General features: G+C 36.4%; 1 protein-coding gene across 1 annotated transcript in view; it reads left to right on the plus strand.

The window, feature by feature from the left end:
• The window catches only part of CACNA1C (calcium voltage-gated channel subunit alpha1 C), a gene marked incomplete at both ends in the record, with an annotated part of 522454 nt that overhangs the window by 440109 nt on the left and 58089 nt on the right, over nt 1–24256 (plus strand). The window contains 5 exons of the mRNA XM_083366796.1: nt 3231–3283; nt 3388–3534; nt 3909–4110; nt 4861–5019; nt 6514–6624. Coding sequence (XP_083222922.1) covers nt 3231–3283; nt 3388–3534; nt 3909–4110; nt 4861–5019; nt 6514–6624 — 672 coding nt within the window. The remainder of the gene's footprint in view (nt 1–3230; nt 3284–3387; nt 3535–3908; nt 4111–4860; nt 5020–6513; nt 6625–24256) is intronic.

The raw sequence follows: 24256 nt of genomic DNA on the forward strand, positions 1-24256 counted from the left end.
CTGTAAAAAGTTTTCACACTTGGCAGCTGGCATGTATTTAAGGTAGCTGCACTGTTCTGGGGTCATGTGATCACCATTTCTCACCTTCCCAGGCAGAGTTGGGATTTATAGGCCAAAGAAATTAAGCATATAAAATAAGAAAATGCAAAGAAAATTTAGCTAAATTTAATTTACGTAAAAACCATTAAAGTATCTGCATCTTTTCGTACCCTTTTATCATTGCAAACACTGTCTTGCTATTTAAGCTTTTAATCTTGTTCTTTTTGAGGATCACATCAGCTCCTTCAAATCACAACTATCTTAGACTTCATACCCATTTGGATAAAGGGAGAATCTTCAGTATATTTATATAACGCACATGTCAAATCAGGTTGACATTTTGGTGGATTTGCACATTTGAAATAATTTGGAAAATGGCTGGAAACCTATTTTGTTGATGACTAATCTTTCTTTGATTCAGACTTCTGTTAAAATCATATACTTAAACATTAAAAATAACTTTTTAGAAGTAATTGTATGATAAAATACTTATTCCTTTTTTTAAGTTTTATTAATTTTTAAGAATTACAATCTTTAGAGCTTAGTAAACAACATGTTGTCTGTGTTCACATATTTAACACTCACTTCTTCAATATAAATCCATTCAGTACTGCACAATCCAATATTTGTTCCCTGATCCTCCTTTCTTCTCCATATTTTTTCATTTTCCCCTCATTACACAATTACAATTCTTGGTACTATTGATGTATACAAAATTAGATATAAACATCTTCATCATATTTTACTAATCTTATACAAATAACATAATATCAATTCATAAATCAATATCCTGTTTTTCGTGCTCTTGTTAAGGTTTGATTTCCCATCAATATTAAAAGTATCTTTGTCAGTTATGATTTTCTCAATATTAATTACATTTATATAGCTAAACATTTTATTCATACCAATCTTTCTTTTATTTTCATATTTCCCATATCCAAAGAAGAAAAATAAAAATGCTATTTTAATTCTAAATCATATTTTTCATTATAAATGACTAATTATATCTAAAGGTCATCCGTTCTTTTAAACATATTGAAACAAGTATTTAAACATATGATGCCCCCTCTAATAAGTCAAATCTTCTATTATTTAAATCTAACTCTCGCTTTCTTTCTTTGCCAAGTATCTTTCCAAGCCAAAGCAATTAAATCCCCCAGGAATTCTCTTTTTATTTTTATGAAAATTGCTTGGCATAAGGCAAACAATTTAGGTAGGGTATTTTTTTTGGGGGGGGGAGAATTCCATCCATTTATGTTTCTTAAGCAACTCCCACCTTCTCCCTCAATTTTTCCCCTTATCTTTTGTCTCCCAAATTGTAACATTTTCCCTGACAGCTCTATGTTCCATTCCCCAAAATCATCTTCCTTGTCATCAGGTGCATCTTGCAGATTTAAAGGGTAAAGGGTCTTTTGCATTTTCATTGTTATGGGTAAGTCTTGCAGTATTTTATTTGTGTATGGTAGTTTATATTTCCCTTCTTTCATCTCTTCCATCTCTAGATCCATTTCCTCTGTTTCATCTTCTTATCTCTGGTTTATTTGTTCATACTTTGTAGTCATTGTCTGGGAACTTTCTAGTCATAGATTTCAGTTGGAGATTTGCTCATTTATATTATCTAAATTATTTTTAGTCTCATTGTGGTTTCTTTTTATGTCCACTTTGTATGCAACAATTGTTTGGTGAATTAGTTGTAGCATAGAGTATATTTCCTTCTGAAAGATGTTTGTTTTTTCTTGAGGCATCTTTCCTGGAGATCCTCTAATATCACCAGTCTCAGTAAGAGTAAAACAAAGTTTCCTCTAGCTTTCTGGTCTTTATACGTAGCCTTTATAATCCAATACATTCCAAAATACAATATTTTATAGTGATCCGTTGTCTCAGGCATCCAAAAATTGTCAATCAGGCAAGGTTGTAAAACACAATGTTCAAAATGTTCAACCTCCCTGAAAACAGCTCAAAAGTCTCTTTCAGCCAGGCATAGTCCAAAGTCAAATTTTCCTTCTCTCCCACTAGCTCTTGAGATTAAAAGTCCAAGCTCAGTAGGTGTTTATAGTCCAAGAAGGTTAGGGTGATAAGTATGCCAAAATCTTTTCCTTTGTTGCCAGCTGTTCTCCTAAGCTAGGAGTCACCAAGCAGCCAGGAAGCAAGTTATAGTGCTGTACACAAATCCACCGCTAGATGTCATTCAAAGTTCATTTTCCACTCTTAAGAGAAAGGATTGATTTCTTTCTCACCTCAATGTTTTGTTTTGTTTTTTCCAAAGAGAAAATCTTAACAATTATCTCAATTCTCAAATTTATCAAAACTGTAGCTTTATGTTACTTTCACTTCAGTATTGTATATTTCTGTCCCCCTTAAAATTAAAACACCGCTTCTGTTCACATTCGGAGGTTTTTAGCTTCATGGGAGCCTTTCCCAGTAAATTCAGTTGTAAAATAGTAAAGAAAGGATCTATATTCTATGTTGTTGTTGTTATTTGCGAAGTCGTGTCCGACCCATCGCGACCCTATGGACAATGTTCCTCCAGGCTTTCCTGTCCTCTACCATCTTCTGGAGTCCATTTAAGCTCATGCCTACTGCTTCAGTGACTCCATCCAGCCACCTCATTCTCTGTCGTCCCCTTCTTCTATTGCCCTCTATATTCTTACCCAGTTCCAAACATGCTGTTTACGATGTGCTAATTGGTGCTTTTGTTCTTCGGTTGTCAGCAGCTAATGGCTGGCCACAGGATGTAGCCAGTCTTTCCCCTGCTGGTTTGGAGGGTTTTCTCAGATCAAACGAAAAGACCGCCATCTCTCTGTGATCAGCGAGATACCCTCCTCTTCATCGCCTCTTTGGGGCAACTTTAGGCCCTTTTTTGGATAGGGCGAAATTGGGCGCGTAAGGATGAGCCCTGTCTTCCTGCGTCCATTCCACCACAATGCAAAACTGGAAGTCCAATAAAATACTTATTTCTATCCCAGTTTGACTCTTAACTGTGTTGTCCGTGTGTGGCCTTGAATGAAATCTTATAAGCCAAGATCCATACAAAATGCAGTAAGCCTGGCAATATAATTCAAGCTGATAAAACTTTAAACAACAATAGATGAAGAGAGAACAAAGCACATTTTTTTCTTCATAAGGCAGTAATGAAAGCATAACTCTGTATTCTGCTCTATAATTAATTATTCTCTTTCATGCTTCTCCAGGGCAAACTGTACAGCTGCAGTGATAGCTCCAAACAAACAGAAGCAGAATGCAAGTGAGTTCATGATTGTCTGTCCTCTCTTCCATGTCAACTGCTGTCAGGGAATTTTCTTTTGTGTTTATTTCCCCCAATTCTCCTTACTTTCCTTCTCCTCATAGGGGTAATTTTATCACTTACAAGGATGGAGTGGTGTCTCAACCAATGATTCAGTCCCGAAACTGGGAGAATAGCAAATTTGATTTTGACAATGTCCTCACCGCTATGATGGCCCTTTTCACTGTTTCAACCTTTGAAGGCTGGCCAGAGTGAGTATATAAGGCAATATTTCTTCATATTTTATGGATCCAAAATAAGTTGCCTTTTTCAGCGTTTAAATGGACATGTTAAACTTGACTCGTCAGTCAGTATTTCAGTTTGTTAACGTGCTAACTCACTACCTGTTTCAATAGTTCTTTAGAAAATAATGTTTTATTTCATTTTACTGTCCCATTTCTGACATAGTCACAAGACTGAATATCTGGAAATCTGGAAACTTTCAAATGGCACATTCAGAAGGCTGTTTTGTGCTTTCAGCTGAGTTCTACAGTATGCTCAGAAAGGATCTCTAAAGAAGCCTGCCAATTAGGTTATCCAAAAGTATTTACTGTCTATTTCCTTTCCCTCACCCCTTTGTTTCCAGCTTGCTGTATCGATCTATCGATTCCCATATGGAAGATGTGGGGCCCATCTATAACCACCGGGTGGAGATCTCAATTTTCTTCATTATTTATATCATCATAATTGCTTTCTTCATGATGAACATCTTCGTTGGTTTCGTCATTGTCACGTTTCAAGAGCAAGGAGAACAGGAATATAAGAACTGTGAGCTTGACAAGAACCAGGTAATTCCATGATGTGGCTGTTAAAATCCTGCAAGATACAATTCAAATATCCAACTAAATATTTATTATTACAGTGTAAGGTGAGGGTGGTAGGCCTGTTGATAAACATTACCCACCCATGCACTATTAGAATATTTCATTATCTTCATCAAAAAATAAAAGAAAGATACAGGGCTAGTCAAGAAAAAACAAGCATCACAATGGAAGCTCCTCTCCTGTTATATGTTCATTGTGGCATTGCTTGTATAATAATGTAAACTACATCATGAAATAAAGCTATCAAGTCTGTGTTCCTGTTGCAATGATATATTTTGGAGTCTTCATGTCATATTTTGATACACGCTAACAGACCAGTACTACTGAGATCAGTGGTTTATTCCAAAGTAAATAATTACAATATTGCAATATACAAGTTTATTAGATTTAATAAGATTTTAAGACTGCAACTTCTAGAATTTCCAGTCATCAAAGATCATACTGGATGGAATTCTCAAAATTACATGAACTTTCATGAGGTATAATTGCTCTACCAGCTGTTTCTCACAAAATGGTCTATGCTAGACAAAATTTTGGGCCCAAAACAATGTGTTGGTCATTAAGACTTACAAGATTTACCATTAGAAAATGATTTTTCCTAAAGCAAGAATTTTTATAATAAATATTTCTGACCAAGCTAAACAATCATATACTCGTAGAATTTATTTTTCTTGTTACAGATGGATCATCTAACCTACTGCTTTCTCTTAATAGCGTCAATGCGTAGAATATGCTCTGAAGGCCCGGCCCCTGCGAAGATATATCCCCCAAAACCAGTACCAATATAAAGTATGGTATGTGGTGAACTCCACCTATTTTGAATACCTGATGTTCGTCCTCATCTTGCTGAACACCATCTGCCTGGCCATGCAGGTAAGTGAGAAGTTAGAAAATACCAGGACTGTGCAGAGCTTCAGAAATAATTTAAATAATTTAAAACAAATGTATCTTCACCTGGCTAATTACTGTGGCTGCCATGTCATTTCAGGAAATGCATTGTTTGCTTTAAATAGCTGAAGTCAAGTGCAATGTCTTTATCCCATGCATTCTGAAACACTTTTCTGGAATAGAGTTCAGTGCAGTACATAGCCCAAGAAAGTCTTACAATATCATAGCTAATATTGAATTCATAGCAATATTCATGATCTAGAAATTGCACAGTTCCTGTAGTTTCTTTAATTATCAAGGGAAAAGAAGTACATTATTAAAACCAAGAAGAATTTTCTACTGTGAGAAAACTAAAATTAGCTGAAAGTATGAATTTGTCTCATTCTACAAAAGCAGATTAAATTGTATCAACTGCATACCTTTTTTTAAAGCAAGTGTATTTCCTAAGTGCAACATACGGAAACAATAAGATGTTAATTTTTTTATTTAAATTGTGTATACATACTTACACACACATACTCACATTTTTTTACAATAATTGTAAAGTGAGTCGCTATGTTGTAAGCAAATCATGGGGTCATTAATAGAATCACATGGTTGTTAAATGAATCCAGTATATCCAGTGGCCATTTTGGGCCATTTTTCAGTCAGAAAACAACAGCAAAAAAAGTTACAAATTGCAATAACATGACCACAGAATGTGACAACCAATGGTAAATGCGAGCTGGTTGCCAAATGCCTGAAAAGCAATCATGTGATGGGGGAAGCAGCAGTCATAACTTTTGAGTACAGGTCACAAGTGTAACACAGGTAGTCCTTTATATATGATGTAATGGAGCCTGTCCATTACAGTCATATCTTGTGATGGTCATAAAATGGGTTGGTCACATAACCAACCTGGTTTTGTTTTTTGTGGCAGTCATTAAGCAAACCCAACAGTCATAAAGTGAATGCTATAGCTATTAAGCAAACTAATAGTTTGCTATGCATGTATTTTGCTAAAAACCAGAAGTAAAACCATCATGAAATATAGTCATGTGACCACAACACGCTGCAAATGGCCATAACCGTTGCTGAGTGCCCAAAGTTTGGACACATGGCTGTGAAGGAAGCCTAACTGTTGCAACTACAGACACATTTTTAGATCCGCCATAACTTTGAATGGTCACTAAAGCAGCCAATTGTAAGTCAAGCACTGCCCACTCTGAGGACATGGCCTTTTAAAATTAGATATAGATTAAAGTCACATTATTATATTTCAATTGGATAACCCATGATATTGTATTAGAAAACTATGTTCTCCATATCACAGCTGGTTTTGAAATGAAATACATTTTTAAAGGTTAATTCATTAAATTATAAAGAAATCTGTAGGAAAAAAAGTGGAGTAGAAGAGGGAAGAGAGAACTGATAAAAGGAGAAAACAATCCACTTCACAATGCAAATTGAAATAATTAATTGTTGGGGATTTATTTTCAGCACTATGGTCAAAGCATCCTCTTCAAACAAGCAATGAACATCCTCAACATGCTGTTCACTGGCCTTTTCACCGTTGAGATGGTTCTGAAGTTAATTGCCTTCAAACCCAAGGTATGTTGTCAATCAAAGTTTCCCTCTGTGCATCTATGGGTTAAAAAGCAGACTGGAGGAAATAAAAAGGTAATAGTCAGTTTTATCTCCCATACTCCTCCACAATCTAAAGGAAATGGTCTTGAGCAGTTGTTGCCTAGTCTGGAATCTCAATCTGTGCTTGGAATAGCCTTCCATTTTTAAATTGAGTATACAGACAGAATCATGCCTTTTAAAAACACAGCATTTCTATGATTCTTCAGAATATATAAGCTGTAAAATGTCGTGCACCCCAATGAACATCCATAGGAACACGAGAATTGTCTCAGTACCAACTTGTAACTACTAATTTGAGGGCATAACTAGGATATTTGCTCCTGGGGCTGAAAAAATGATCTCTGAACACAGCCTTTTCAACTCCTTTTGAAAAGCAAAGTTAAAGAAGACTGCTGTGAGGTAAACAGAGCACTTTACCAAAAAGACAAGAGTTAGGAGGTTGCAACAGGAAGGCTTGTGTGTGTCAAAAAAAAGAGGGTTGGAATAAAAAGATAAAGAGTAACAGCTGTGATCGGATGGTGGGGAAGGAAAAAGTGGCAACTTGTCCCATAAAGAGGAGGCAGGAAGAAAAGAGAAAGTTTTCATCAAGTACGATGTTAGGTTTATTGATGAAGTTGGGAAAGGAAAGTGAGGAAAGGTTTTGTATATATTCAGCAATGCTGGGAGTCCAGGCCTCATCAGAGAAGGCTGGTGGCTGAAGGGATGAAACCTACCCTGCTTGCCCAAAAATAGTGCCCAGTGGAGATGGGATGCCTGAGGAAAAAGCAAGAATATTCTTCACTTAGCCATTAGCAATAAGGCATTGAGAAGGTTGCCTGGAAAAACTGCTCAGTGGGTACAGCACCTAGCCCAGGGGTAGGCAACCTCGGCTCTTTTATGACTCATGGACTTCAACTCCCAGAATTCCTGAGTCAGCTATGTCAGGAATTCTGGGAGTTGAAGTCCATGAGTCATAAAAGAGCTGAGGTTGCCTACCCCTGACCTAGCCTCAAGCATACACACACACACACACACACACACACACACACACAAACACCCTATATTTTTAAACTTGACCCCAAAATGCCTGACCTAGGGGCCGCAACTGAGTCAGTAAGGAAAATGGTCTTGCTTTGTCTACTCTCTGTATCCTCCTCCTCCTCCTCCGGAACACAGAGGAGGCAAAGCAGTTTATAATAGCTGAGTAGGAGAGAAATGTTCCTTCCAACAATCTCATCACAAACTCCTAGAAGTACATATTCATCTGGAACCAGTACCTAGCCTTTAAAAAAAAGCTGTATTGCTAAAATAAATAAAACATTGTGGTAACTATTTTGTGAATTGTAGCCAGAATAATTCCCCATGGTCCACATGTATCCATGAGCCCAAAAGATTGAAAAGCAGCCCCTAATATACAGGGTGTACTAAAAAAAAATCAGGCAATTTATTGTATACATTACATTAAATGTTTGAATTGGTTGCCGTTTTCTTGTAAATACTTCTTTAGTCATTTGACACATGACCTTTGAACACTTCTAAATACTATAACATTTCTCTGGGGGGAAAAAGTAATATTCTGATTGGCTTGGAAGCCTGACTATTGATACACCCTGTATATCTTTCATTGCTTTTAATTCATAATGAGACAGACTTTGAGGCAGAAAGCTAGTATAAAATGAGTACAAACTCACACAGTTTAGATGGTCTTCTAACAATGGTCGCACAAACAGTCCTCTTTTAGTGACCATAACTGGGACCAGCAACTGGATCATTAAATAAAGTGATCACTAAGTGAAATTATGACTGTACTTATTATCTTCCTTCAGCTTTCCTTTGCTTCATAGACCTCCAAGGGTTCTAAATTTGGGGACTGGTCACAAAGTTCCTTTTTCATCACTGCCATAATTGTAAACAGTCACTTAATGAGGCAGTTGCTAAACAAGGACTACATATAATATGAAATGTTGCAAAATATAAAAAGTGAATTTTCTGTAGGTTATTTGTATAATGCTTTTTATTTATTTATTTATTTATTTATTTAATTTTTAACTCATAAGTGGCAGTGGCAATTAATCCACTTCCCCAAACACTTCTGTGACTCATTTTCTAGTCTATTTTACATCTCCAGCATAAGATAAAATTATCCTTAAACGTGTAAGTAAAAGCTAGTTGAGTCCCATTGAATCTCTACTAATAGTTATTTTAGCTTTGTTATGCCAGGCAAAGGTTTTTAGACAGCATGAACTTTAAGGTAATTCATTGCATAAATAGTACTTTCAAATTATAGAGCCTGTGTTTGTGTGTGTGTGTACGCGCACACATACACACACATGTCTCTGAACTGTCTGTAACTAAACCCTCCCTCCCCCCAAAAAATCTTGAAAATCTCAGTTTTCAGCAGTTTTAGAAAAGACAAATTCGGTTTAAATATAAAAATTATTGAAAATAAAACTCCCATTGTAACTTCCATATAACAGGGTATAGTATGTCCATATCTAGAACACTATGTGCAGCTGTTCATTTAAAAAAAATATATAAAGTTGGGGAAAATGCAGACGATGAGAAGCAGAATTATCAGGAAGGTTGAAAACCTAATCTACAAGCAAAATCCAGAATACTTGGAGTGCTCTAATTCGGAAAAATTGTAACTGAAGAGAGACAGGATTAAAATGTATAAAATTGTGGATGGCATGGAGAACAGGGAAGAATCTATCTTCCATTTTTAAAACGCCGTAGGAGAAACATCAGTCCGTGAAACTAGCTGGAAACAGATTTAGAATAAAGGAAAGCACTTCTTCACACAGCACACAAGTAACCTATGGAATTGTTGTCAGAAGACCTTGTGACAGCTACTAACTTGGATGGCTTTAAAAGTGGACTGGATAAACGGATGGAGGAAAGGTTTTGCAAGGGCAATTTGCTCAAAGCTGAAGCCAGCATGTCTCCAGATATCACTTGCAATAAATAGTGGCAGGAATGGGATAGTGTCTCCATCTGCTTAAAAGCGCAAAGGGTGTCTGGCCATAATGAAACAAAATGCTGGACCTTGGCTTGATCTAGTATTCTTAAGTCTGTTCTTAGGTTCACTATTTTCTACAAAGCAAAGCTGCTCTTTCTAGCTATTTTGTTCAACGGCAGTAAGAGTAAAGTAATGCACATTACATCAACAAATATTCTAATAAGCCAGTTGCCAAGCATCCAAATGTAAATCATGTGACCATGGGGATTCTGCAACAGTCGTCAGTGTGAAAGCTGGTCATAAGTCACTTTTTTCAGTGCTGTTGTAACTTTCAATGGTCACTAAATGAATGGTTGTAAGACAAGGACTACCTATGCTACACCAAGTTTTAGTTATTCCTCACCAAACTAAGTATCAATGCCACAATGCATAGGAAGACACTATACAGGTAGTCCTCGACGTACAAGCACAATTGAGCTCAAAATTTCTGCTGCTAAGTGAGACATTTGTGTAGTGAGTTTTGCCCCATTTTATGATCTTTCTTCCCACAGTTCTCATGTGAATCACTGCAGTGGTGAAGTTAGTAACAGGGTTACAAAGTGAATCTGACTTCCCCATTGACTTTGCTTGTCAAAAGGTCGCAAAAGCTGATCACGTGACTTCGGTACACTGCAATTGTCATAAATGTGAACCAGTTGCCAGGCATCCGAATTTTAATAACATGACCATGGGGGTGCTGCAATATAATTGTGAAAAACACTTTTTTTCAGTGGCATTGTAACTTTGAATGGTCACGAAATGAATGGTTGTAAGTCAAGGACTATTGCAATTCCATCCCATCTGTTTATAGTTTATTGGATGCTTACTGTTCCAATGAACATTTATCTGCGATTTCATTAAACAAGACCTCCCATTGTCACCAAATGAAGCTTCCATCTCAATAAGAAGAGACTTTAGCTTTGAAACATCCACAGATCATGAACAGATTAAGCTCTCCTCCCACTTCCCACAGTGGTAATGGTAACAAACAAAGGGCAAGCAAGCTTCAGGATTGTAAGATCCATCTTACATTTTATTAGAAGATTTGCATCTCTTTCCTGAAATACAGTTTGCATTAAAGGATTCTGAGCCCAGAAATGTTTCAAAAATCAGATTTTCATTCTCTTTTTCTCTCATTTACTCACTCACTCACGCACACACACACACACACACAGAAACACACTCCTGCCTTACTCTCAGGTAGCCTAAACCCCATTCTCTTTTAATTAGCAGTATAATTATGGAAATAAGAAAGAAGCAAAGGGCGTTATTCTATTATTACCGTAGATAAAGAACTAAACGAAATACTTGCCCATATGCTAAAAAATACCTTAGGATTTACCTAATTCCAACTTACAAGCTGTTTGCCCAGTTTAAAACCACTCTTACGTGTAAATGTAAGACCTTTTTAATTCAGTGTACTATATATTCAGAGAAAGGCTGGCAGTTCTGAATATTTGAAAACAATGCTGCCACTGTGAATAAATAGATAGGGTGTCTACATGTCATATCCTCTTCTTTCAGTTTAAAGGTTTAGTTTGCTTACTGGGTATTAAAAGTGTCAGTTGGATCAGATACTACCACACCATACCATAAAACCACAGATCATTGCAGATCAAAAGGTATCACAGGGTATCACATCTACAGTTCCAACTGTTTTACAAGTTTCTGATAGGCAACAGTACTGAAATATGGTCCCTGTAAATAAACTGCAGAAGACTAAAAATTCCTGCTAAGTAAGAGGGCTCAGTGGATCATTAAGAAAAGAAGAAGGTTGAGCATCTACCAGGACAAGTTCTGTGCTGCCTACAATGGTTTGTTTTTTGAGTTCATGGTCAGTGTTTTCACTACCTTTTTTTTCCAAAATCCAATTTAAAAATTGGCTTCTTTAGTCCAAACTATTCAACTGTCTACAAGAAGTACTAATATTTCCTCGAGGTCACTTCCCAAAAGTGGCTGTATCCCTCCCTTTGTCTACAACTATCTCACAAGGGTAGATGATCCTCAGAGAGTTTTGTTACTCTTAACCTTTTTCCCTTCAGCTGTTCTTATTATTACCCCCTGCATGGTCGGTCCAGTGACCATTATATCTCTGCACTTGATTTGAGACTGTGAAAAAACAAACCAGGGCTCCATGTAACCTGCCATCTTCTTGATGCATCTTTTCTGACTGACATGAAAGTGCTTTCTATCATTTCACAGGTAGCATTCTCTACTCTATCACTATGCAACCATTGAATGAAATTATGCTGTTTACAAAGCAATAAATTCACTTTGCAAAGCCCCAACCTGAAAAGCTCTCTTTTGCATCATAGATCCATTTTTTTTATTCTTCTCTGTCGTCACCAGTGCGCTGATGGTGGGCTAGAAAGGGCATCACAAGGGCATCAAGTTTCAAAAGAAATTACATGTTTCAGAGTTTAGCTCTCATATCAGAGCCCTTATATTCCAAGCGTTATAGTCAATTCGAACAAGGAAAGGAAACTCTCACTCTTCTTAATCTTACAGTCCTGAAAAAAAGTCAGTGGGTTCAGTTAATGACTGCATGATTCACTTAACAATTGCAGTGATTTAATAACTGTAGCAAAAAAGTCATAAAATCAATTCACTTAACAACTGCCTTCCTTAGCAATGGAAATTCTGGTACCAACTGTGATTGTAAGTCCAGGAATACCTATATCTCCACTTCCTCTTCTTGAAAATCTCCAGGCTCATTACCATGGAATAGTGGCTCCTTCTACAGTTCTTGTGAAGGGCAAATCCATATTACAGAATCTTCTGCTTTCATCAGCTTTATTCTTTGGATCCCAAGGCACCTGCTAATGCAGCATTTGGGTATATTGTATTGTACTTTATTCTGTAGTAACGAGCCAAACTTATCTCCGGTAAGTTTAGCTTGCCAGTTACCCATATCTGTAATGCAGAGAGACCATGAAGCTGGATAGTTGCTTTCCTTTTTCTTACTCTTTGATAGTCTGCATCCGCATAACCTATCCTGCTTCCCGGGGCAGTCTCACTGTTCTGCATTGGCCACAAGGTTAGCAAAGCAGCAAATCAAGGAACAGCAGGATTCTTTAATGGATGCACAGTGACAGTGTCGAAGCCTGCCAAAATCTTACACTTAGAAGATTCCAGCCCAAAAAGCTTCATGTCTATGAAAATAAAGATACCCACCCTTTTAGTACCCTTCTTTTTGGATATAGAAAATGGCATTTATTAATTCTTTCGGTTGATTCTGGTGGTCAGTTTAAAAATTATCATTTATATGTATTAGAGCTCATTATCACAGTGCTTAAAATATCCAGCTGAGACCCTGAAAATAGGGCATTACATGGAGGAAGTGAAAAAATAAATGTCATAAAAAAAGCCTTGGTGGAGCAGTGGGCTGATGCCTCCTTAAGTAACACCAGCTGCCTGCAATTAGTGCAGGTTCGCATCCCACCAGGCTCAAGGTTGACTCAGCCTTCCATCCTTCCCAGGTAGGTAAAATGAGGACCCAGATTGTTGGGGGCAATAAGCTGACTTTGTAATAATGCCGCTTGGGGTGTGTGTGAAAGCCCTAATAAGCAGGCATATACATAGAATGAAGGCTACTGCTAAGCTTGTAAGCCGCCCTGAGTCTTCGGAGAAGGGCGGGATATAAATGGAATTAAAATAAAATAAGAAATAAATAAAAAAGAGTAAATAAAACAATAGAAATCATATATAAACATATATGCATTTTACTTATATAAACAATTTTATATATGAGGAATAGAGGTAAGTTAGCATCTTTAAAGGAAGAAAAGTATGTTAAATATATCGAATGAAATAGAAAGTTTGCTAGGCAGAAGAATGAAAGCTGGGGAAAATGAAAGTTATAATAAAAAAGAAGGAAGAGAGAAAGACAACAGTATAAATGGCATTACAGAACCCATGAAAATGGAAATGTTACAAATACGCTTTGTAACTTTGAAGTGGGCTTAGCAATAGGACTGTTCTTTGAAGGAAATTATTTAGAAAACATGAAGCACCTTTTGTCAAGCCCTTAAAACAGTCACATCTTTCCCCAGTCTTATGTGCAGGCACAGCCAGCAAAGGAACAGGAGCTAGGAAAAGATGTATTCCATGAATTTCAGTGGGCCTCTTTCATAGGATTTACAAAATCCCAATAAGCAATTTGTACAAGTATAGGCAGGTTTTTCTGTTCCTTTTCTAATGACCTTACCAAATTTCATTTGCCTTTTCACAGCAGCCATAACTCAACCAGGTTTCATTAATACTTCCACTTTTATACCTAAGCAGATGTGCTCTTCTTTGGTAAGGAAAATCTAGCAATGGGTATTGGGTAATGTAAATTATTCAGTTAGTCTTGTTGAATATTCCTCAATACTGGTTGGCTGTAGAGTTTAGATGCTAAAATTGTTATACTGTAAAGCTTCCTTTGGAATAAATAGCAAGGAATTGTCATTCAGGCAGTATTAAAAACTTATTTCCTATAGTCATCGAACTTTGGATCTATATATTTGGCTTGCACATACTACACGTACCTTGATGCTGCTAGACTGCATTTTCACTCTTCCTGGACAAACCTCACAGTGATCTAGTTGCGATGTGCACACGAGACTTGTATATCCAAAGCTGGACCACTATCAGAACTTGCTCTCACTTTGCTACAAATGCATCAGAGAACAAAACCTTGAGTAAGTTCTGAGAAGCTTCCCCTACATAAGCCCAGTGACTTGTATATGCACAGGTACTCCCTCCTGCTCTGCCTGGAAAAGCTGTCTGTTCACTTGTCTAAGCAGAGGAGCAACAAGATTTAACAGCAATCCAGATATCTGGAGATACCAAAATGATTACATTAGAGGCTGATACAAACGCATTGATTTTGGGGGTTTACAGCACTATGGTGTTTAAGAACCCCTGTGCTGCAGATCTGTGTGCAACTTGGGGGAGTCTTTCTGGATGCTCAGCTTCTGCCTGAGACACAAGTGGTAGCTGTGGTCAGGGAAGGCCCTTGCATAGGCTCAGGTTGAACCCTTTCCTAGACCAAGAGGCCCTCCTCATAGTCATTCATGCCTCATGATTGGGCTACTACAATGGATGTTCATCTGGCTGTCCTTGGAAGTCACCAAGATACTACAGCTCTTCCAGAATGCAGTGCCCCTATGCCTGCTGTGTGAGCCCTACAGATTTCTATATAAAATGCAAGATGCTGGTTATCACCTGTAGAGGCCTACAATGACATAAAGCCTAGGTACTTGAGAGACCCCATGCTCTCTGTTGTAACTGGCAGTTCTATTCACTCAGCAGGCTCAGCCGTCAGTTAAAGGGACCCAGAAAGGAGGCTTTCTTTGCCATAGCCCTTTGGAAAAGCATCCTTCTGGAGATCTGCATGCCTCACCCTAGCCTGCCTTTGAAAACCTGGGTAGAATGATTGGGCAGGTCCCTTTTTGATAGATGCAATGAAGTTAGGTTGTATCTTTCAGTGGTTTCCCTCTAGTTATGTTTTATGCTTTGCATTGTTTTCTTTCTGTTTTTAGTCTGTAAAGCCACCAGAGCGGGAGACAGTTGAGAAATGTGATACTACTTTTGAAATCATTTTTCCTAATTTATCAATATAATTTTAAAATACAGGTAGTTCTCAACTTATACCCATTTGTTTAGAGACAGTCTGAAGTTACAACAGCAATGAAAAAAATGACTTATGACCAGTCCTCTCATTTATGAGTGTCACAACATCGCCCTGGCCATGTGATCAAAATTCAGATCCTTGGCAATTGGCGTGTATTTACAGCAGTTGTGGCATCAGATCACCATTTGCATTCTTCCCAACCAGCTTCTGACAAAAGTCAATAGGAGAAGCCAAATTCATGATTCACTTAACAACTGCAGTGATTTGCTTAACAACTTTGGCAAAAAAGCCCAAAACCATAGGCATGGCTAATTTAACAATCCCCTTGTTTAGCAACAGAAATTCTGGTTTCAATTGTGGTCACAAATTAAGGACTACCTTTATTGTTTCAGCCTCTAATATATAAATAGTATATATTCTATCCACACTACCTTAAAAGTAGAAGAGACCATCAAAGTTGAAATTATAAATTAAATAAATGCATCTTGTGATATCAACAGATGTAGCAACCATCCCACTATCTCACCTTCTAAGTCACTAATAAAAATGTTTAAGAGTAATCTTCCTTTGTCTCTCCCCCCCCCCCCCATTTCTAAATTATTTTGATTTTTGAAGAATACCAGACTACCAGATGTAGTGGTACTTCACTAGATACTTTTGATGGTGAATAAAGGCTCCTTCCCATCATCTGTTGTCCTCCTGGTACTAATGTTCTTGGAATTGAACTTATGTATTTTTCCCAAAGAATTTTTACAAGTAATTGTTGATTAAAGTTATGCAAGGATTTGGACTAAGGCTTCATTAATACAATCAGCCATGCCAGTACTCTTGTTTTATTATAATATTTAAGGGACCCAAGAAAAGTAGTTCCATGTGGAATTGTAGTTCTATATCATGGTGAAAAAATTGGACTGATATTTTTCCTGGAAATGTTTTTTTTAAAAAAAACACCTTTAGGAAAAGGGAAAAATATGCTTTGAGATTTCAAAGATGGGAGTTTGTGTCTTTTTCTTATTAAATAGTGAATTGAATATTGTAGAGCATTTTTCATTTCCTGAGTCATCCCTTCATAAGGTAGACAAATTGCAGTAGTTGCCTTTTGAAAAAAAATCCTGTAAGATGGAAACTAATAAATATTGTTTATACACTGTGCTTTTCTAGCAATCTGTTATAATCCCCAGGTAGCTTTAGCTTTCAAGATTTTTCTCCTTTCTTCCATTTGGCAATGCTAATTTCATATCTATTGCCATGGCTAAATTGTCTTCTGATTTTAATAAAGCATGCATTTATCTTTGCTTGATATCAGTTGCTGTTGATACTTAGTAATATTCCATAGAACTCATGTATTTGATTTAGGCTGATGAGTCAGAATGTGCGAAATGATAGTAAAGAAGTGATTAGTTGCTGCTTCATTGAGTATTAATGCTTATTCTCTTGACAACATGTCTTCAACATGACTTTTCTCAGCAGCTTATAACCTACTGACCATAAGGGGCAGTGAGGTATGGATAGAATTAGGATTTCTCTCTATAGTCCCTCTTTGCTATTCTGTTTGCTCTTTCTTCAGGAGGTTGCTAATCTCAGGATTTTTTTTCACCTTTGTTCCCTAGTTATTCAGACATGGAGTGTTCTCCCCTTGAATCTCTTCTGATAGGATGTAGCTAGCCAGATGCTAGGCTGACCTGCTTAGGTTATGTATTTCATGTAAACAAAATTTCCTTCTAGTTCTAGCTAGACAGCCTATCTCAATAGTCTTTGCACTAAGTGAATTTCATTTTTCAGGAAGGCATTTTTCAGAACACAAAGAACTTCCTCCAAATAGGATTATAAGACCAGCAAGAGAAAGTAAAAATTCCCATAAAAGACGAAGAAATTGTGAACCATTCAAGACTAGGAAGGAAAGCAGCAATTTTCTTCTTGAGACAGTCTGTATAAAAGCTGAAAGGATCAGACTTCTGTGATCAAATTGACCAAGGGTTTGCATACATGCTAGAAGAGAAAAGACTCCTGGATAGAAGAAAGTATTAAAGAACATAGGATGCATCACAAATGATATAGTTGGTAATGAGTGATTCTACTTTCAATGTAATTTAGAACTAGTTGAGGGTATCAAGGAATCTTTCTTACCTTTATGATGAAAAATTCAGCATTTCAAAAGTACATCTCTATACTACAAGAGGCTAAGAGATGAAAACCTGCATTTGCATATGAATAAAATACTTGAAGTGGTCAAGCAATTTGAGAGGCAAGACCTGAGAATCTAAGGTGAAATACTAATTGCTCTACTTCTAAATTCTTAACCTATGAAATGGTAGTTTCTTTGTTAGAAATGAAAGATGTGGGGCAGATCTTTATAATAACTGACTCTGAATTCTATAATTCTGAAAAAGTTCAAGTATCTCTGAAGAATCATACAGCTAAATTTAGACAAACAGCAGTCTAGCTCATCTGTATGCCAAGCACCCCAAGAAAGACAAGCCAAAACCACCAGCCTACATATATTCCAAAGAGAATGGAATCAATCCACATCAGTGAAAGAAAGGCAAAGGACAGAGTGTAAAGTAAATAAAATTCAGAGGAGATTAGACTTGTCTTTCTCCATCACACAGGATGGCTACATATCAATTGTTCATCACAGTGTTTCTCAACCTTGGCCACTTTAAGTGGTGGAGTATTCAACTGGCTGGGGAGTTCTGGGAGATGAAGTCCATACCGCTTAAAGTGGTCAAGGTTGAGAAACACTGATCTAATATATGGAAAAAGGGACATTCTGAGTGGAGGAAGCTTAATGAGATTCTCATGCACAGGAAGCAAAAAGGACATGAATTTAACAATACAAGATGACCACTATATCTCAGATCGGTTTAACTACCTGTCAATGAAGCATATGACTCTGGATATGAAGTGGAATTTAAAAGAATCCAAAACTATATAACCCAGTATGATGAATTAGTTATGAAATATATTCTTTAATAATACGAACTTTTTGATGTGGATTTTGAAGACAATAAAGCTAGAATAACAACACAACATCTATATAAATGTCTGGCACAGAAGCTGGGGACATAAATTGGAGAAATTAGTTAAATGCCTGAAAATATGGCATGTAAATCAATTATAGCAATCCTGCTATTGGATCAGAACAAGATACAGGTCCATTTTTTTCCAAAAGAAGAACTAAAGAAACAAAGGAACTCCCAGAGTTTATTTGCTACAATATTTGTGGGTCAGTACAAATATACTAGGTGGAAAATTATATGTTGTCTTCTGTAGATGACTATTCAATATTTATTGACCAAACAAGAAGACTCAAGAATTAGAGAAATTCTAAGAAATGTGGCTTAGAAGAAAGTCTCAGGTACTGTGCAAAGATAATATGATATAAAGCAATACAACAGAAAACATAGAATAAAATGGCAAATAGCCCTCTCTAAGCAGTTTACAGAATCAGCATATTGCCCCCAAAATCTGGGTCCTCATTTTACCAACCTCAGAAGGATGGAAGGCTGAGTCAACCTTGACTGGTGAGACTCAAACTGCCAAACTGCTGGCAATTGGCAGTCAGCAGAATTAGCCTGCAATACTGCATTCTAACCACTGTGCCACCACAGCAAAAAAGAAAAACTCAGATTGAAATGATGAGATACATGCTGCAGTGTGTAATACTGGGAAGAAGCAATCATCACATCCACCACTGCAAATTAGGTTGCCAAGCAAAACCACAAATGCAATCCCTTGTACAATGCATTTTGACATGGAAAGAAGCCCAGTCTAGGGTACGTGATAGGTTAAGATTTAGGCTTGAATGTCAAAAGAAAAGAGGATCAAATTACAATTGCAGATGTATGACACAAATCATGGTTGGATATGCAAAATACTGCAAGGTATACAAAATCCTAGAATCTGTTCTATAGCTGTCAAGATGCATAATATTACTGATTTTGATGAGAAGAAAAATAAAATGTGGAGGTTTCAGAACATGTTCCCCACATCTAGTTAAGCAGTGAGCCAAAACTGCACGCTTCAAAGGAAATCTTTATCACAAGCTGGTATGGCAGAGCAGGTAGGGGAAAACAAGGTGTCACAGATCAGAAGGCCAGACAGATCCAGGAAAGGCACTCCACCCTAAAGGCTTTCCTATGTTGTTCGAAGGAGGTGGTAACAGAACCCTGCTCAATGAAAGACATCAAGATAATGCCAGTCACCAAGCCAAAAAAGGGAAAGGCTGTGTAACAGAATCTCTTCACAATAACGACACATGAAAACTTGTCAAGACACCCACAGGAAATGAGTCTTCAAAGCCAATGGAACACAGAAGGGGATAGCCAGTACCATAAGGTCCAACTAGTGTATAAACGATACACAAGTATGTTGAGGATTTATGATAAAATTTTGCACCAATAATCAGATAAATTTCTATAAAGTAACAGAATTTATTGACCCTGGGAATAAAAATGGAAGTTTTCAGAACCTTGCACACCAAGAATAGAGGGATAGTTTTGTTCTATTAAGTGATCAGCACTCTCTCTATTAATTCAGACCTGGATTAGAAAGATTAAAAATGATAGGAAGGCTCCACCTTTACATTTTTATTAATAACTGGAGCCCAAGATACACAGTGGCTAGAATCAAATCCAGTTACCACAGCAGCAACAACAACTACTGCTTCCAATTAAAAAAAATTCTGACATAAAGATGAATTGCATAGGATAAAACTATTCAACTAACTTATTTAAGGAATAAGAAAAATGTACCAAATTTAAATAGTTGAGGTGTTTAACATTCCAAAATTAAACTATTAAACATTAAATAAAATGCAAATAAAGTAAAATGAAATAAAATATAAATTTAACTATTAACACTGCAGAATACCAACAAAAAAAGATAATGTATTTTTTAGAACTATTTAGAACTAATTTTTAGAATAAGGAAATTGATTGACAGGTATCTCAGACTTTTGATTACATTAGTCTGCTATCAATAATGGGAAGCATAGTTTGATTGAGAAAGATGAGCTTAAAGAATATAAGAATAGTTTGACTGGATCATGTCAAGGCTCATCTTAGTCCAACATTCTGTTTGTCACAGTGGCCAACCAGACTCTACAACCTGTTCACTCTCCCCATCATCCTGATGCATACAAGACAGCGGTTTTCACCTACTCATGGTAGGAGAGAAAAACTATCTTGATCAAGATAGATGGGGTTGAGAAGAAAAACTTTAAATCCAATTCCTACTGAAATAGTCCTAAGGAAAATAGTCATTTCAACTGCTAATTGCACTGCAGTTTGTTCTTACTAGTTAATTGCTGATCAATTGGACAATGGGATCAGTGAGATGGAGGTGGCAGCATCATGATTAAAGCACCATCCTTTTTTACGTATGTCAACTGCTGTTTTGACCTGACCCTATCCTGTGGAGACTACTGAACTGGAATGGGGAAGAAGGGCTTTATTGTGGCACTGTGAGCTGCAGCCAAACAGAGACAGACTTGTTAATTAATGCTACTGATTTTCAAATAGGCTGTAGAGATGTGAAGGATTCCTTGGTATTTAGCCAACAAAGGGATGCTGAAGGATGTTAGATGAGAGCTTCTTTAACAGGTTTTGTTGTCTGCTAACATAGGCAACAAACAGGCATGGCTCATGGGTTCTTGTGGCTATCTGGACAGGTTCACGAAATAGTTCATGAATAAATATGGGGCTAGAACAAATATGAGGAAATTTGCACTCCTCTCTACTTCATTCTCTCTATCCAGCATGAAAGACCAAGGAAACTTTGAGTATATGAAGGATAAGCTGACAGTAGGCAAGGAAACCAAGGACTGGTTTGACAGGTGCACTCTGAATGCCCTCTGCTTTTTTCCCTTGCACAAATGAGATTCCATACCACCCACCTACTGTGTATATTTGATGGTTGTTTTCATATTTAATTGATTGTGGTTATTATTTTTTTGCTAGAAAAATACTGTATTTAACAGTGAAGCCAAACTATTATTTGTGAGAAAAAAATATCCAGCCTCCTATCCTCTTGAGTTACAAATTTTCAGGGCATTCTGTAACATAAAGAAATTCCCACTTGAGGTCTGGGAACTTTTTTGGAGTTTTAAACAGAATGATAACCTAACTCTACCTTTGACAAGAAACCAAGAGGACTCCCATTGGGTGTTTCACTCTAACCATTTCAGTTGCAAAAATAAACAATGCTATCAATTTGTTTTTCCTAAAAACCCTCCCTAGCTTTTCTCTTGGGAGTAAAAGAAACTCACAACAAATTTTCTGATGGGAAAATGCCTCCTCCTTCGTAGACTGAGGAGTCCTTGCTTCAATAAGCGGTTCCCTTTCTAAAGCTATTACGCAAAGATAAACCACGTGGCCTAGGAAACAGTTTCAGACACTTGGTTTTCAGTATGTTCTGATGGCTGTTGATAGCAATTTGTCATCTACAAAATCAAACAAACTTGCTTAAAAAGAAATTTCCTTTAAAGAACATTTTCCAACAGATAAAATAATAAAGAAATAGAGGAGTAGACTAGAGTAGATAGTAAAGAATTGTAAGAATTTTGCAAAATATAGAGGGCTGTTATTTACTTGATTTATAGTGATTATAAAAATACTATCCCAACAAAGGCTTAGCCATTTTTTTAAAAAAAAAATCCAGACTTTCTGGAAATTTAGGTGGATAGCTGAGTTCAGGAGTGGTCATACCAGGGTTTGGCAACATGAACCATCAGGGCTCCATGTGGGCTTTAAATCCCATTTGGGCTTCTTCAAAGCTACTATTCAACATAGTTGCTAAAACTAACATAGTTTCTAGCCACTTTGAAGTGAGAAATGTTAAAACAAAATAAAATGTATTGTAAGCCCTAAAAGAAATTTAATCAGCAGTAAAAAGCAAAACAAAAAAACCCTCCCCAAACTCAAAGGAAACTCATCTGAAAAACCTGGCTTCACTCAAACCTGCCAGGCCACCCTTTATGCAACCCTTGTCATTAAAGGTTTGCCTGCCCCTATTCCTAAATGTTCCTACTTTCAATCAAAAATAAATTAGAATATTTTTAATTATTTCTGCTTGTTCATGTTTAATGATGTCTCTCAAACTACACAATGGTATGTAGTAAAAAAAGGTGAAGCTAAAAGACAGAAAACTTTACAATACTAATCTGTTATTTGGTTATTCCTACATAAACTCAGGTTACTGTAATTCTGTGATAGATATCTCTTGCATAAGAAATGCTGCTTTGAGAAAGTAGTTAAGTTCTGCAAAACGAACCTTGTTCTTTCCTGAGTTTTAAGCCTATATGTCAATGGAGCAGAACTTTAGTGTAGTGGATTCATTTAAAACCTCATGCATTTACTTCACTAAATGACTGAGCCAAAATACTGTTGTTAATCTTAGTTGGTAAAGCTAGAAAATCTGACAAATCCTCTTGAAATCACAAGATCTGCTTTATTCTAAATTTGGTTAGCTTTCTGTTATCCTTTTTTACTATAAAGCTTTGTTTTGTAAAATAATAATACCCTAATAATGACTGAAGGCAAACAAAGCTTATCTCCCTAGCCAACAGCCAAGAACCCAGAAGATTAAAAAGCATAATGTGGATGGCCACGCATTCTAAAATATTCAGTGGGAATAAACTCACTCTCTCACACCATACTAAAGTTATTTTAAAAATCCTTCTTCCTTTATCTAAAAATAAATAGTTTATATTTCGTACAACGGTAATTTTTTTCTTGCCAATCACTGTATGATAAGCCTGATCCAGCATTAATAGCTTGATAAATATACAAATATTTTTCCTATAAGTTGATTACTTATCTAATTTCTTAAAAACCAGTATATCAATAAATTAATTAGACTGCATTACAATCAGGTCCAAGGCTAGTAAAATTAATTCCTATGAGGAACTTTGTGGTTTATTGATTAAACTAGTGCATATGTGGCAGTATTAATTTCTAGTTTTGTTTTGGGGCAGAAGAAAGACATCACGTAATAAATAATTTAGTATTTATCATGATAACCTTACCAAAATGTACTCAATAACAACTGTAACTACAATAGACTATTTTGTGTTTTACTGGGTGCAGTTTATAAAATAAAATATTACAAAACTCTTTTGACAGGAGATTTTAGTGAGCCACAAAATGAACGTGTGCCAGAAACAAAGAACATTCTGGTGTGCTTTATTATCTTTTCCTGACTGTAAAAAATTGCAGTTGATAATTACAGTTGGTACAGCTTTTACTTTATTGAGAAATAAACTAGATCTGTCATGCATATTGCTAATTACAAGTAGCAAGAACTGAGATAGAAGGAGTAGGGAATCCAGATTGAGGCAAAGACACGAGGGAAGTGGTAGTTAAACCTTCATCTCTCTGTAGTCCCAGCTGAAATTACATGTCCATTGAATCTGCTATTCACAGTGGGAGCTTTTTACTTACATAGCATGAATAGGAAAGAGAATTAACTGTTTTAATCTGAATTTGGATTCTCAACACTGCAATGGGTCTTTGATTTTAAAATAAAATAAGACATTTATTTTAAATCACATTTAATTCAGCCCTTAAAAATCATTTGACATATGCTAGAAAGACTTAAAAGTATACATTCTGTTCATAGTTTAGAATCCAAAAATGTGGCTACCCACTCTGATTTCATTGAAACAAGTTTGGTTGAGTTTCCAAAATTTCCATCTGTTCAGAGGACATGAATATTTGTATGCTTTGAATGTTTTTATTATGTTATTACTCAAAAATCTCTGTGCCTTTTAATCTCCATTTTTTCCCTTGCCCTTTGATATAAATGTCTAATTCCATATTTATTTCAGGTTGATCTAGTTCCTAGAGATGCTGGAGACCATCGGCACTAATTTTAACATTTTACTCTAAATTTATAGGAAGAATATTGAATGATGTATCTTGAATGATGTATCTCCTACAGATACTTTCTTCCATTCCCAATGCACTCAGTTCTCTTTTAATGGGATAACAAATAAAAAATTA

The sequence above is a fragment of the Vipera ursinii genome (genome assembly GCF_947247035.1).
Source record: "Vipera ursinii genome assembly, chromosome: 6".
In the NCBI taxonomy this organism is placed as follows: domain Eukaryota; kingdom Metazoa; phylum Chordata; class Lepidosauria; order Squamata; family Viperidae; genus Vipera; species Vipera ursinii.